Below are 16,745 nucleotides of genomic sequence, written 5' to 3'. Positions count from 1 at the left end.
CCATGGCGGAGAGAAACTCTACTGGTGTTAAAAACGAACACTCATCAACGCCAGGAGCATCCCCGCCTTCTTTGCCCTCGATCCCCCTCCGGCGCAGCCGCCATCTCGGGTGCCGTGTCCCGGGCGCGGCGCCATCTTGTGGTGGCTGCGGGCTGGTGCAGGCAGGCTGGCCGTTGCGCCGGGCAGTGCGGGGGGGGCGGTTGTTGGGGACGTTGCCCTTGCTGCTATGGAGAGAAGAAAAAGCACTGTGAAGGAACAACCGCTTCAGAACCCCGTGAAGCCTCTCTGCGATGTGCCTGTGTGAGAGCCGCAGTTGTGAGGACTCTATATTGGCATTTTGGAGTCTCACCCCGAGCCCCAGCTCCTTCTCAGCACACTGGGAAGTGCTTTCCCAATGCAAACCACCTCAGCAACACAGGACTGCCTTACGCTCGTTGCTGAACAGGTAAAATAGTGTGGTGTTGAATAAGTATTTGCCCTGTTTAGGATGAGCCTACATCTAACCCCATCTACGTGCAGACGACTGATAATATATTTTCCACATTTCACCAAGAATTAAAAACCTCAGTCACCTCTTTTCACTTGCAGCCTGGCTTGTGACAATGTGTTTTCTTGTGAATCCTGAGCTGCAAGTGAATAACGGTGAAAAGAATCTGTTGACCCCTTCCATCATTCCTCAAACTGTGGTGATGGTGGTGTGACTTCGAGGGCGGTGGGAAAAACTGACTCACCCCTAGTTCTAAACTGGCCTCCCCTGCTGCTGGGCAGCATCAGCAGGCACCAGGCACAGAGCAGCTCGGGTAAGCACTGCAAGGAAAGCCCACACACCTTCTGAAAGCTTACATACCTCCCAAAGCTGGAACTGAATGAAATTTGTAACAGTGTGGCAAGAGTCAGTTTCAGCTTTGTCATGCATCTTCCATTAGGGAGTCTCTCTTCAGATGTCTTCTCACCAAAGCCTAATAAAAGGTGTTAGTTAGGCCTCAAATATCTCATATAATTGGATGAAAAGTTTTTGGAGGTGCACTCTGTACTCACAGTGTTATGAATATTGATCAAAATACACTTCAGCAGATGCATAATTTATATTTTGATGCCTATAATCATTTGAAAATCTACTTCTTGGTGTTTAGCTTGTTTTTTCTTACTTCTATTAGTACTGGTAAATTAAGTAGTTATCGAATAATTACTGTTATTTATTAGAAAGTGCTAGGGTGAAAGCATCAAACAATCTAACACATATTCTGCTGTGTTGACTTATTTGATGAGACAAAGAAGTACAAGACCTCTATGTGAGCCCCACTTAAGCCATGGACCTTCAGGAGTGACAAAAGTTCACTTTTACAAGTTTCCAATAAGGCCACTTGCCTTGAGTATATAGGCCAATCATATTTTTATGTCTTACACACTAGACCCTCCCTGGCCAGACTAGGAGGGGAAATTTATTATAGAAGGGCCTCAGGATATGCCCCCTTGTACGTGGTAAGCATTGCTATAAGTGAAATTTTATTTGTGGTGTAGATTGATGACAGTACCCCTGGCAATTTGTCTAGGGCTTTAAAATTTTCTCTTCTGACTTGCACTGGGAATTAAATTAAGCAGCTGAACTTTGCTTTTCTACTTACAATCTGTCTAATCAAAGCAGGAGATCCTCCTGAATCCCTAAATGACCAACTTGCTGGAAGGAGTCCCTGATAGATTTCTCTTTTAAAATTAGCACAGCCCAGAATAGTAACTCTTACATAATATATACACAGCAAATATGGGAATTGCTGTAATTTCAGTGATAGACTGCAGATTTTCTGCCTTGCAGAGTAACCAAAGCAGACAGCGTTGCAGTCATCCCTCATTTAAAAAGCTTGAGCAAATAAGATTGTTCTTATGAAGCAGAGGATAGCGTTTCCTTTAGGTATCAGAATATTGTTGACAACAAAATGGACAGTGACACATCCCTTGTTATGTGTCCGTGAGTATTACTGTGGCCTCTGTTTACTTCAAAGCCTACAGGTTCACTGGACCACCTGTTTCTGAGGAAAAGGAAGGACAGGAGGCAGGAATTTGCACTCTGCTGGTGACAGGCTAGTGGGGCTACTAAAGGAAGTGTAGTGCTTAGATAAATATGATCCCTGCTTATTCACAGCTAATTATGTTTGGAGCATATACTCTTTCATGCAGCCTGTGCCTCAGCTGGGAGATCCTAAATGAGGAAAGAACAGGAATTAGACCTTTCTGGCATAGTGTGTTTGACAGAGATCTGACAAGAAGGAATGAAATAGACATTCAACCTATTTTCACCCTCTCCTGCTTTCTACTTTCCACAGCTTGATACTTCTCATAACAGTGAACCCCAGAACAATTGCAAAGTCTGTACTTCATGTGGATTCATCTCAGCCTGATACCTGTTGTGTTTCAAGGAGTGAATCCATGAAATACTGCATTCTCTGAGTGATCTGTCTCTATTAAGCTGACAACTCTTGGGGACTGTAGCTTACCAAGCTGGGTAGATTCAAGTGCTCCGCTAGGCAGGACAGTAGGGTATCCTGGCCTCCCAGAGTTGCTCAAGTGAGGAAGCAGCAAGGACCTTCACAGTGCTTAGTCAGATGGTAGTAGTCATGAATATTCTTGGACATAATTTCTATTTCACTGGGATCCACTGATAAAATGTCCTAGAACTGCTGGCACCTTGGATATAGAGTGCAGGCTGGATGAATATTTGGCCCCGTGTCACTTGATGAGATTAATTTACACAGGGGAATTTGCTTATCTAGGAAACCTGGATAGAAACAGGAACATGTCAACTAAGCAGTTAGCTCCATACTCAGAAGCTAAGATGAATCATACTGACCTATGGTCCTTGCCATTTCCCAAATTCTTAAAAAATGAATAAATCTACCAGAGAAAGCACTAAGGAGTTAGTCAGGTTAACCTCGATTTTGCAGAGTCATCTTTGTAATTTTTGATCTGATGACAAGTATCCCCTCTGCTGATTTGATAGGGTACCCTTTCTTAGATAGGTGTAAATGAGGATACAGACAAAGCAATGTTGTCTCAAAACCAGCTCATTACATAGAAGAAATGTGTCAGTTTCATTAGAATGTTGATGATGCACTTATTTAACTGTATGTTCATTTAAACTTTGCTTGTGCTGGTGGTCCCCTCCAGAAACACAGAGTATGCACATATATGTATATCTGCACTGGTTGAACTAATTGATGTGATGCTGTATTTTTAGCTAAATCATTTAACTCTTTAATGAATACTTCGCTGTGGCATTTTACTATCCCTCAGACCTGCAGCAGTGCTCTGAGCCTGCTATCTTGCCTCTGTTAGTCCATGACTATTTTCTCTGCTAATACAAAAAGTTGGGGACTGAACATGTACAGAGTCTTCTTCCCTTTCTGGTTTCTTACAGACCCTGGGTATTCTTGATCCACAAAAGCAGAGGGGCAGTGCTAACTGAGCAGGTAGCTTGAATAACCATGAATGCACTCTTTCTGCTCCTACAGTAGGAGGAGTCATAGACCATTCAGGTCTCTCAGATTCTGTGTCTTTATTCAGTGTCATGATTGCTGGTCAGAGTAAAATTTGCCAAAGGGGTATAAATAAATAAATAAATAAAAAGAGGAACCTGCCATTGTGTTGTCAATAGACTGGCAGTAAACCTCATGGTGAGATGGGGAAGAAGACTCCAAAAAACTGAACTTGAGTGCTGCAACCTTTCTGGGGAGTCTGAAAGTCTTGTTAGAGTTCAGGCTATAGCTGCATGTTTTTGACCAGTGAAGGGCAGCAAGGCATTGGGTGTACTGGATTCTCTGTTGTTTGTACCCTATGTCAAGAGCAGATGCCTTCCTTGAAGTTGAACTACATTTCAAAGGAGAACTCTGGGCTTTAAATAGGAGTTGCTTTGTTGTTTTATTTGGTCAGTCCCATGGAAGAAAATTGTACTAGAGTATCATAACTAATACAGTTTAAACCAAACAATTTGAGGCAATTTGCTAATAAAAATGGACAATTTTGACTGTAGTGGGGGTTTAGCCTCCATTGCAGGTGTATGCAGCCACTGTGAAGCAGTGGGTGTGCAGTAGTTTGCTGTACATCTGATGGCGTGCAGGCTTCAGCAACAATTCCAGCCTTCCTGCAGTCTGGGTCATATTTGGGAAGACTATGGAAAGACAGTGATTTTGGATATAAAATCAGCATTGAAATATATAATCCCAATGTAAAGGTTTAAAAAAACCCAAAACTTGATTAAAAGGGTTAGATGAGAAGAAAGATTTATTAATAACCCTGTAGAAGACATTTAAATAATGCAAATACCTTTTATAAAGCACAGTACTGGAGTTTATGAAATACTTACATAAAGTATTTGGATTGAAGGTTTTATCTAGAAACCTTTGAGCATTTAATCAGGTCCTTGCTGGTGCAATAAATCTGTGCTTAGAATCACTTTCAATTCTCTTGCATGTCTTAATAGCAGCAAGATTAAGTGTCTTGGGGTACTCCTATGTTAATGTCACTTTTATGCAGACACCCACTACAAGGCTCTACTTAACAGTATCAAAACTGGGCTTAAATAATACATAAATTTCAGCTTTCCAGGTTTTTTTTTTTTTTTTTTTTTTTTTTTTTTACCTCTCTGTATGAGAAGAAAAGTAAAGAATTCCTTTAATCCTATGAGGCTCCTATATTATAATAAGCCTTAATACTTATCTCTGGCTATCTGGTTTTAAACTGACATATATCTTACTGCTTCAAATATCTGAACATCTGAGTTACCAATATGCTCTTAAACCCAGAGTGTATATGTATTGTGTATGTATGTGTATTAATCACATCAAAGAACAGAAAAATCAGTATACTCCCAGTGTTTCCCTAATCCTGCAGTATGTTTCTCCAAAAACCTAGGCAGTTTTACTTACACTGTTTACTTTGGATGCTCTGTGTGCACCGTTCCTCATTCTGAAGTGAAAAAACATAAGTGAATATTACAAAGCAACACATCAAGGCTGAGTTAGCAACTTGTGTAACACCAACTATGCAAATTACAAATGGGAGCTTGCACTTAAATTTCACAAAAAGCAGATGGCTTTTGTGTGTGTAAGCAGAATTTCCACTGTCAGGGAAACATACAGATTCCTACTCCATGCTTTATAGGCCTCACAGACTTCATTGCAGTCAAGCAGTGAGGAAAAGAACAGTGTAGAGGTTGCTGAAGTGATGACCAGAGGTCAGGGACTAGGATCCACAAATAACCAAAGTAGTACCAATAGGATTATTGGTGAATAGTCTTTTCCAAGTCAGGGGTCCCTCAGTTGAGCAGTCCTCATAATTATCAACTCCCTTTTTAGGCATCACACCAGGTTTCAGCCCTGAATTTTTTAGTGACCAGAAAACTCATGTTGACTATGTGGGATATGGTGATCCACATATTTGCCACTCTGTGCTTTATCACGAGAGGAAGGCTGCAGGCAGAGGGTGCTCATCAATGGCTCTATGTCCAGGTGGAGGCCAGCAACGAGCGGTGTCCCCCAGGGATCTGTCTTGGGACCGATGCTCTTTAACATCTTTATCAATGACATCAGTGATGGAATCGAGTACGCCCTCAGCAGGTTTGCTGATGACACCAAACTGAGTGGTGTGGTTGACACACTTGAAGGAAGGGATGCCATTGAGAGGGACATTGAGAGGCTAGAAAGGTGGGCCCGGGTGAACCTGATGAGGTTCAACACAGCAATGTGCAGAGTTTTGCACTTGGGCCGGAGGAATCCCAGGCATCCATACAGACTGGAAGGAGCGGTCCTTGAGAGCAGCCCTGTGGAGAAGGACCTGGGGGTCTTGATAGATGAAAAACTTAACATGAGCCAGCAGTGTGCCCTTGCGGCTCGGAAGGCAAATGCTATCCTGAGCTCCATCAAAAGAAGGGTGGCCAGCAGGGACAGAGAGGTGATTGTTCCCCTCTACTCTGCTCTTGTGAGGCCCCATCTGGAATACTGTGTCCAAATGTGGAGCCCCCTGTACAAAAAAGACAGGGAGCTGTTGGAGAGGGTCCAGAGGAGGGCCACGAAGATGATCAGGGGTCTGGAGCACCTCCCCTACAAAGACAGGCTGAGGGAGCTGGGTTTGTTCAGCCTGGAGAAAAGAAGGCTGCGGGGTGACCTCATTGCAGCATTTCAGTACCTAAAGGGAGCCTACAAAGAGGAGGGGAATCAACTCTTTGAAAGGGTTGATAACAGCAGGACAAGGGGAAATGGTTTGAAGTTGAGGAAGGGGAGATTTAGGTTGGATGTCAGGGGGAAATTCTTTACAAAGAGAGTGGTGAGGTGCTGGAACAGGCTTCCCAGAGAGGTAGTGGATGCCCAGTCCCTGGAAGTGTTCAAGGCCAGATTGGATGGGGCCCTGGGCAGCCTGATCTAGCATTAAATGGGGAGGTTAGTGGCCCTGCATGTGTCAGGGGGGTTGGAGATTCCTGATCCTTGAGGTCCCTTCCAACCCTGGCCATTCTATGATTCTGTGATTCTGTGAAGCGGCTGACCCTGGGATTTCAAAATCTGTTACAATTATTTTTATATTGAGGTGGAAATACTATCCCGAAAAAGAAAAATGTAAAATTTATTCCAAAGGTTCTTTTGGAAACTTTTGTTTGCCATTTGCAATTCAAGGATTTTTGCTTTTGGAATACCAGAAACCTATTTAGAAGATTGAAACTAGCATATTTAGAGGAATACTGTTTTCATCAGAACACAGATACTTTTTAAGTGGCACTCTTCTTATCCTCGTAGCAATAGGGGCAACAAAGTAGATTGCTGAATTTCTGTCCTTGCAAATTGTGCTACATTTGAAAAACTGCATCTGGGAAGGATGTGCCATTAAAAAATACAGGAAAACCAAAGACTGTTGTTACTGTGTCCAGGAGTCTCTATTTCTTGAGATATTAGCTGATGGTATGTCCATTGTGTATTTAAAATCATACGTCTTGTCCTCAGAAATTTTTTATTATATACTCATGAGATTTGCTTCTACTTAGCATTAAGTATTTATCTGGTCCAGTTGCCTAGAGAAAAAGAAATCAACATCCAGTATTCCAGATGTAAACAATCTTTGTGTTATAGTATTTTTAAGTGGTCACAGAAAATTCTGAAAGCAGATGGTGCACTGATTCTTCCAGGCTTTATTCTCTCTTCACTTCAGTATTTGACCATCTGTCTCCTTAGCATCTGCTGAAAATCTCCCAAACTAACGAATCCTCTAATCCAGCACTGTCACTGTTTAAGCCCTTCTGATCAGTTATTACTAAGAAAAGAATGGTAGCAGCAGTCAGTTTGACAGTATTTACAAACTTTCTCCAGTTTCATCTTTGTTAAAAAACACAGCCCACTGAGCACTTCTGTGATGGTCAGGAGATGTCCCTGAAGTTTGAAGCAAGTTGAGATAAAGAACAGAAATTTTGGAAGTTATGCTCTCAGAATGCAGTTTGTGAGTGTAACTTATAGGAGAGAAAGGCGATTTTATTGTATAATCAAAACATGAAATAAAACAGATGTCATTCATTCACACTTTCACACTGGCAGCCCATACACGCACCAGGATGTGCATGTCCAAGCAGCCTACTGAGCAGTCAGACACTGCCCCATGTGTGCAAGCACTGTAGTAGTCTGTCCAGTACATGGCCATTCCTTGAAATGTTGCAGAGGACATCAGCTGTTGAGTCCTCTCATCTGAGCTCTTTACAGAGTGGTAATCACTTTACAGAGCTGGGTTTTCTCTCTTTGTACTCTCTTGATGCTGATGCTGACCAATCTCTTCACTCTGTCGCACCTCAGTGAGTAAGCAGGATTAACTGCCCTTTGTTCTCTCAACATGGTTGTCCTGTGAAATTGCACATACATGTGCAATTTGCTAATCTAAATACTAACACCTGCCATTCCTATAGTTCTATCCTACCTTGTGCCCCTTCTGATACTTCCACAGCCAGACAATTCCTATTCATACCAGCTTTAGCATTTCTATTACAGCTCTCCACAACAGCAAAAGACTTCTCTCAGTCAAAGTATGCTTCTTTGAATCTCCTGAACACTTAACATCCGTGTTTTCAAAAGCCACTTCCTGCTCTTTGTTCCTTCTTTTTTACTGGGATTTTTCCACCACTCACCCCCAGCTCTTACAGACCACTGGGTGCAGCCATACATATCTTCTATGACAGTCCCATTTAAAAGGAAGACTGCTAATGTCTATGACTCATTTAGACTTTTTTCCCACTTTCAGGAAGCTATGTGACCAGCTGTGGTAGCAAACTGCAGATTCTCTGTATCCTGATCCTTTCCATGATGCAGACATTTCATAACCTTATCCAGCATTCATAAATTCCAAATAAAGAGATTTTTGCAGCTGTCATTTTTAGGTAATTAAGACATGCTTTTACCCCATATGAGCTTACAGAATTTTCTGATACAGACCTAAATGATTACTGCCTAAAAACATAGGGAAATTCTGTTCCAAAATGCCTAAATGGGCCTAATATATGTGCTTATCATAGAATCATAGAATATTCTGAGTTGAAAGTGACTGACAAGTATCATCAAGTCCTTAACTACCAATGTGCCTAAAATATGTTAAAAAGTACAAAGTATACAATGCTCCATTGTGCATTTGACATCATTTACAAGGGTCCCAGGAAGGGGTTTATGCAACCATTTCACTTGGTATTTGCTGGCAGTAGTATAAATGATTAAGCATCAATAGTACAGAGTCCACCCAGATTTTTTTTTCTGTCACATATCCTTTGTCAACATGAAGAATGCCTTATAGAAAGGAAAAATGATAGCGAAGAAAAAACATATCAGTATTTGCAGTGGGAACAACTTTGCTTTCATTACTCAGGGGGAGTATTGAACTGTGGAGATTTGTTCATAGAAACATACATAAATAACATAAAAAATTATGAGGTGAAACTCACCTGTAAGAAAACTGCAGGTAAATAGGTGCCACTCTGTGGGAGTTCTTTTCTCTCCCATATAGTGATGGCCTCCTATGACTCGAGGCATTAATACAGCATGAGCCAAAACTAAACTATTTCTGCAGTGGGGAAAACTGATGCAGAGGTACTCACTTGTACAAACCCTGTTCAATTCAATGAAAGAACTTGCCCCAGGAATTACTCAGCATCATAGAAAAGGTATGGTACAGCAGAGTGCTTAGTGCCATTTTTGGAAGTACAAGAAAGTTAAGGTGTTGGGGTTCTGATTTGCTCTTCTAATACTTAAAGAAAGAGGCTGTTTATGTAAGGAATGGAAAAAAATCTGCATAGGAAAAGTAAAGACAACAAGGAATATATTATGGCAGATGCATTATTTACTGTATGCTCAGATATTTACTGAACTCATATAGTGGGAGATTGATGGTTTCTCTATAAGAAAGTTCACGTATGTCTTAGCTTTGTTTGAGGCTATAGTGTTGGGGTATGGAACATAAAGGAAGGTCTGAGAACAGAGGCAGATGTCATCTTTTTCCATACTGCAGATGAGAATTGTGATCAAGAAACGTTTACATGTTGTATTACGGGACATGGTTTAGTGGGGAAATATGGTGGTACGTGGTTGGTTAGACTGGATCATCTTGGAGGTCTGCTCCAACCTTGGTGATTCTGTGGTTCTATCATTCTGTTGTTTGTTATGAAGTATATGGCCACACATGTAGGACACACCTTTACTCTTGATACATTTTAAAAATCTGCCACAGAGTTTTGTCAGCCTTTTTTTTTTTTTTTTTTTTTTTTTCCCCTGGGAAAAGTTTAGCAAAGAGAAGTGTCTGCTTTGTCATTAGACTGCCTCTGTTTACAGGCTTGTACTGAGAGCATGGACAAATAGCTGGGAAATACAGGCTGCTATGTGAGGGCTGATACAAAGCAACATTTTTCATTCTTTTTGGTGGTGGCTGAATGTAAGTGAAGACTTGCGTTCACTGTGGTTAGAAGAGAATTTAGGGTTACTATGGTTTCTTTTTGTTCTGCCACTTATTCATATGGCCTATTTTTCAATCACACTATTCTTTCAGTCTTCCACTGCTCTGATGCCCTTGGGTGAAATATAGAGCTGTTTCAAGGCTGTTCTAATTGGCATAGCTACTTCTGATCATCTTTTATCTGCAGGGTATACAGAAAACCTGTATTACGGTGCAACATAGAACACTCCCCAAAACCTCTGGCTGGGTCCTCTAGTCTTAAGAAATGGAGTAAGAAGCAGGTAACAGAGCTCTTGCTTGCTGCTCTAGAAAAGATGGTCATCTGCATGGTCATCTGCACTCCAGAGCTTCAGTTTGCCACTAGTTCACCCCAACGGAGCGTGGAGCTTTGCCATCACTGAAAATAAAGCCCTTGGCATGGAGCTATGACAGATACACCACTTCTCCACACTTCAGTGTCCCCAACTCTACATGAAGCTAATAGTACTTGCCCATATTTTTGCCTGAGTGATAGGTGTGCATCTGGCATTCATGTTTGCATAGCCATTGGAGATCCCTGGATAAGCACATTAGAAATGTTATTATTTATGTACTTGCATGCTTTATCAGCACGGTATCTAGATGCTGCCGGTCCACATAAGAAAGCAGGATTGGAAGGACATCCTGCCTCAGTTCAGTTCCACTGCCGCTGCACATATACATATAATTTCTGTCACAAAATGACAAACCCATAGCTAGTTAGGCAGTCAGGATCGTTTCTCCTCCTAGTTCCACAAAAAGGCTATTAGAGGCTCTCACTCTCTAAGGGAAAGAAGAAAAAGAATCTCAAAATTTTCAGCCAAAATATATTTGTGACCCATTTACACCTTCATTGTTTTTTGTGCAAACACTTCGCCTTTAGTTTACACAGCTCTTGTCCTTTCCCAGACTAAAGTCACTCGAGGTGTTTCTGCAAAGCGATCCTATCTGCTCCTGGCCTCTGTTTTGCAAAGCCGGGTTAGCCAGGTTTTTCTCTGTTCTTTCTCATTACGGGTAGCCCTGTCTCCTCATCTCCCTTTTAAGCCTTCTCTGCAGTTGTGCTATTCGCAGTTCACCTGCACGCGAGGGACCAGAAATCGCAGGGTTAAACCAGAACCTCGGCTGTGGTCTCCCGTGGCTGCCGTAGTTCTCTGCAGCGCACAGCTTGGATGCGTCCTTCTCAGTATCTTCCAGACTGACGATGCCCCAGCTGAGAGCGCAAATCGCGCTCACTCATCCCTGAGCGAGCGGTTTCGGACCCCCCCGTTTCCATTATCACCCTCAGCAGGCTTCCCTTTCCTCCTGCGCGACGCCCGGCTCCTCACGGACGCCGGCTGTACATCATACGCGCTCTCCACCGCCGCCCTCCCGCCCCCAGGCTCGGCCCCAAACCCCTCGGATGGAGAGCGACCGAGGCCGGGCGGCTGCCGGCGCTCACGTAGGCCGGGGGGCGGGGCGGCGGCCCCAGGAAGCGGCGGTCAGAGCCGCACGTAGCGGGGCTCCCCGCGGCGCCGCGCCGCCCCGCCGGTCACGTCGGCAGGGCCGCCTCGGGGCGTCCGGCTGCGCCTCCGGCACCCCCGGCTGCGTGACTGAGTCGGGGCCGGCTGCCCCGCCTCCTTCTGCCCGCCTGCAGCCAGCCTTCCCCTCCGCTGTCACGGCACGCGTGGCGTGCCCCGGCTATGCCCCCGGCTCTCACTGCGCTCGGCTCTTTCTTTCCTGTCTAAAAGGCGCTGCTCCTTCTTCTAGTTCCTTCTCTCCTTTATCCTCCTCCTCTTACCACTCATACTTCCACTACACGTGCCAGCAGCTGCCGTCTATTTCATGTCAGCATCCAGGAAAGTAAAGTAAAACCGAAGAAGCAAGCAAGCTGGTTTCCTGTCCTGAGAGGAATCCTTACTGCAAAGTGTAGAGCCTGACGTTCGGGTCTGCTTCTGCTAACATCGCTCTGCAGCTACAACAGATCTGATCTCAAGTCAGGGAACAGGACAGGAGACAGTTCCACAAAAACCACTGACTCAGTGAAGCGGGCTCTAATATTGAGCAGCTAGAAAAGTGCTCTGAGTCATGCCAGAGGCCAGACAGGATCCTTCCTGCTCTCAAGATTTGAATATAAGAAAGTGCAGAATGACCCGTGTCTAACCCTCATCCTGCTTCTGCTCTTTATTGCGGCATCTAAGTTTGGCCTTGAATGAATGGATATTGGCAGCAAGCTGTCTCTGAGCTCTAAACGTCTGTACAGTGATCTGTGTTTGGAGAGAATCCTGTAACTGGCACAGTTCAGCAGAACTTCAGGGTTATGATAATAAAGGGTCTCTGGGACCCTTAGAGAGACTAAATTCATTTGTGCCAGTGTTGTGTTTTTTTTTTTCTTTCTTTTTTTCCCCCACAGTAGCGGTACTATCAACGTGTTCTGAGTTTCACTTTCAGTCAGTTAATATCTCTCAGTTTTCAGGGTGGTTATAAAAATCTGTGTGTTTAAGTCTGGTTGGATCCCATCAATCATGTACCCTGCGAAGAGAAGTGAATCAGACTCTGTACACTCTGTATGGTTCCTTACCATATAGAAGCTAAAGCATTTGTTTGTTAACTGACAGATCTTACAAGAAACCAATCTGTCTTTCTATTATGGCAAAATTTATAGGCTTTTTTCAATGTCTTTACTGTATCTTCAAATGTTTGCAGTCTTGAAAGAAGGAATCTTTGCTGCCCTTTATCCCAGCATAGGTTGTGTATCAGCTGCAATTTACAGAGAAGTCACAGGATTGGAGTGAAAAAATTGATGTTGCTGTTTATAGCTGTAGCCAATAATGCAATTGTCATCTACAGTGAAAAGCTTATGCTTCTATGAAACTTTTCATGAAGTAACACTAATCACTGTTTCTGTGTAAGAGTATTATTATTTTTTTTTTTTACAATTAGGTGACAAGAGAAAGACCCTCATGTTCCATGAGTAGGATGGGACACCTGCCTACAAGGACAGGCTGGGAGAGCTGAAGCTGTTCAGCCTGGAGACAATAAGGCTCCAGGAAGACCTGAGAGTGGCCTTTTAGTGTCTAAAAGAAGGCCGTAAAAAAGAAGGGGCCAGACTCTTTGGCAGGGTCTGTTGTAACAGGACACAGGGAAATGGTTTCAAACTAAAAGAAGAGTTATTAAAATTTGATATAAGGAAGACGTTTTTTAATATAAGTGTGGTGAGGCACTGACACAGGCTGCCCAGAGAGGTGATGGATGCCCCATCCCTGGAGATATTCAAGGTCAGGCTGGACAGGGCTCTGAGCAACGTGATCCAGCTGTAGGTGTCCCTGTTCAGTGCAAAGGAGTTGGACTAGATAACCTTTAAGGGTCCCTTCCAACACAAACGATTCTATGATTCATGAAAAAGGATTAAGATGGAGCTGAGGCTATAGCCCATACCTACAGCTGGCAGCGTTTTTCTGCTATGCATAGTCTTCTTGATCATCTAGAGTTTCTTCTCATGCCTAGGAAAAAAAAATCCCTTCAGGAACCAGATCTCCAGAATAACTGGGAATATACTATCTGGTCTTCTGTTGAAATCTTTGTTTTTCTCTCCATACAGCAAACAGTCGTGTTGTAGCTTTATGTTTTTCCTGCAAAAAAAGCCCTAATTAAACTGTGTAGGGAGACCAGGGATTGTCAAGAAAACCATGCCTAACATTCTTCTTTCCTCTAGGATTTTAAGAGATCTGTGGATTGTAATATATTCATTGTTATCCTCACTTATCTCTCCCCAGGAGAGACACTTCAGTAGACAACAACTGAATGAACCACAAGGTCATAGGGAAGCTGGAAACAGAGATTGTAGAGACGTTAGAAGGCTCAAAAAACTCCCAGAAGGGGAGTGACAGAGGCAGTTGAAAATGCAAAGGTATGATAAGCTTCAGCAGTGGCTGTCTTGCTTTTGCCTTGCAGTAGCAAATTAGTTGACTGGAACTGCAGCATGGCAGGAACATTATTGCTTCTCCCTGAAGAGAATGCCAACTTAGCTGCAAAGCAAAGGCACCCAGTCAGTAATGCAGATGTAAAATCCATTTTGTCTGCATCAAACTCTAAATCAAGCATAACACTCCTAATTCACAGTATAACTGCTGTAGAAATTCCTTATTAGTTTGAGCCTAGCTGATAACCCAGACTTGCAATAAAATATAATAAAAAAACAAGCAGTTGAGAACATTTTGAGGATTTATGGCAAGTCTTATTTACCAAATTGAGTTAAAGAGTGTGGAACGAGGTTTTGACATATGTTTCTTCTTTTGCTTGCTCGTTTTGAGCCAAAGTTGAAGATAGCATAATCGAAATAGGTTTACAATGGTACCAAGCTCAGGCTTTTTTTTTTTTTTTTTTTTTGTTATTTGTTTTTTTAATGAATAATATGATTGGGAAAGGTGTGAATATGCACTTTCTAAATGATTTTTAGGCTCACACTGAGCCTTTTGTCTGACGCAGACTGAACTAGAAAGATGAGACTAAAACTGACTTCCTAAGTCTTATCCTTACCTCTTGCAGGCAACCGTGTTTTGTCATCCTGTTTGTACCCTTCAGCTGGCTTTAAGAGTGTCAGTGAGCTGATTGGACTCCCAGAACAACCTCTTGCTGTGTTTGGTTGATCCCAGAACTGCATTAGGGCTTTACCATCCTTTAAATAGATATTTCTTAGTGTTTTATTCCTTGTTCTATTTTTCATTCCCTTGATCTATTTATTTCTCTTTCTCTGCTTGATTTACTTATCAATTGCTTGCTTAGCAATCATCAAAATCTAGTTTGGCAGAAATTCCTTTAATCTGAATCAATCTGGTCAGCATTGTCTGAAGTAAGCACAACACATGTTCATGTCAGTAGTTGTTAAAAGTCTCTTATTTCCTAGGTGGTGGTTTATTTTAAGGTAATAGCTGCAAAGGAAGGCATGAGAGCACGATGAGGGAAATGTACAATGTCTGATATTCCTAATAATACCTGTAATATTCTAGAATAATATCCCATGGGAAGGTCAGATCCTCTAGCTTGAGATATTTAGGATGACATTGCACATAGTGTTGGAGAAGACAGTTTTTTACCTCCCAAGAGGTTAATCTAATCTTGTAATACATCTTTGGTTTATCTACTCTAGCCATACTCAGTTAAATGGTATTTTTGATAAAGGATGTAGTTTATTATCAATGAAATAGTTTGCAGTGCTGATAAGTGCATCAGGAGGATGAGATGGGTTCTCCAAAAGTGAAATATCAGAAATAAACAGTGGGCATATCACATGATGGATCCCTCTTGTAAGATCCTTTTCATTCTCAGGTGTGAACACTGGATTGCTGTCAGAGATTTCACTGAAGGCTGATACTGGAATGGGACAACTAATAACAAGCATATAGTTCCAGAGATTTTTAATTAAATATAACATAGCTAGCGCAAGAATGAACAGCTGATCCTTCTCAAAAAAAGAATAGCAGCTCTTTTACTATGTTGATAAGGCATGTGAAGATGAAACAGTACAAAAACAAACCGATCTGGTCTTGGGGCACATGCATGTCCTGTAATCTTTCAACAGATTGTAGGAAAAATAGAGTAAAAATTGATTATGTATTGAGTAGGTAAAGAAATCTATGAGTATATTATATATCCTTGTTCTGCCCACCCTTGCACTGTCATACAGTAGTACACTGTTGACCTGTTGGCCTCATCTGGAGTGCTGTGTCCAGGTCTAGCGCCCCCAATACAAGAAAGAGAGCTGTTGGAGAGGGTCCAGAGGAGAGCCACAAAGATGACCAGGGGACTGGAGCACCTCCCCTACAACGACAGGCTGATGGAGCTTGGGCTTGTTCAGCCTGGAGAAGGATGCAGGGTGACCTCATTGCAGCATTTCAGTACCTAAAGGGAGCCTATAAACAGGAGGGGAGTCAACTCTTTGAAAGGGTAGATAACGGCAGGACAAGGGAAAATGGTTTTAAGTTGAGGGAGGGAAGATTTAGGTTGGATGTCAGGGGGAAGTTCTTTACCATGAGTGGTGAGGTGCTGGAACAGGCTTCCCAGAGAGGTAGTGGATGCCCCATCCCTGGAGGTATTCAAGGCCAGATTGGATGGGGCCGTGGGCAGCCTGGTCTAGCATTAAATGGGGAGGTTGGTGGCCCTGCATGTGTCAGGGGGGTTGGAGATTCATGATCCTTGAGGTCCCTTCCAACCCAGGCCATTCTATGATTCTATAACCTCCCATCTGAATTGCAGCCATGAGTAGTTGCTCTAGTATACTGAGAACCTTCTATTGGTGTGTGGAGAGTGCCTATGAATTACCAACTAATGGTACTGCTCTGTTAGGAAACTAGAGTTTCAGCTAGAGTTTGATAGTATACACTACAATTTCTCCAAATATCTGAATATTCTAACACCACATTCTGTCTTTCTTGTACTTAAAGCTATTTTTCTCTTCTGCTAGCATGGATGCCAACCGCAATATTCTGGGCATTTCTAAATCAGCTGCAGAATATTTCTTTAAAGTCAAGATGATAAGTCAAGTAAGATACAATTTCCAAGAACTTATATGTAAAATCTCTTGAGGTCATTGCTGCTACTTTTCTCTTATGTCTTTGGAAACTTGTTCTTAGTTCATAGCCCAGTCACCCAGAAGAGACTTCACAGAATCACAGAATTGTAAGGATTGGAAGGGACCTTGAGAGATCATGGAGTCCAACCCCCCTGCTAACACAGGTTAACCTACAACAGGTCACACAGGCAGGCATCCAGACAGATCTTGAAAATCTCCATAG

At 42.6% G+C, this 16,745-nt stretch overlaps 1 protein-coding gene across 1 annotated transcript in view; it reads left to right on the top strand.

Annotated features, from left to right (window-relative positions):
• The first annotated feature begins 244 nt into the window (after positions 1–244).
• Positions 245–16,745, top strand: part of TMEM247 (transmembrane protein 247) — a 40,151-nt gene continuing 23,650 nt past the window's right edge. The window contains exon 1 of the mRNA XM_031594644.2: positions 245–445. Coding sequence (XP_031450504.2) covers positions 395–445 — 51 coding nt within the window. The 5' untranslated portion in view covers positions 245–394. The remainder of the gene's footprint in view (positions 446–16,745) is intronic.

Source organism: Phasianus colchicus, chromosome 2 (genome assembly GCF_987193195.1).
Source record: "Phasianus colchicus chromosome 2, bPhaCol1.hap1.1, whole genome shotgun sequence".
Lineage (NCBI taxonomy): Eukaryota > Metazoa > Chordata > Aves > Galliformes > Phasianidae > Phasianus > Phasianus colchicus.
Note: the sequence above shows the minus strand (reverse complement) of the source record. Positions and strands in the feature narration are given on the sequence as shown.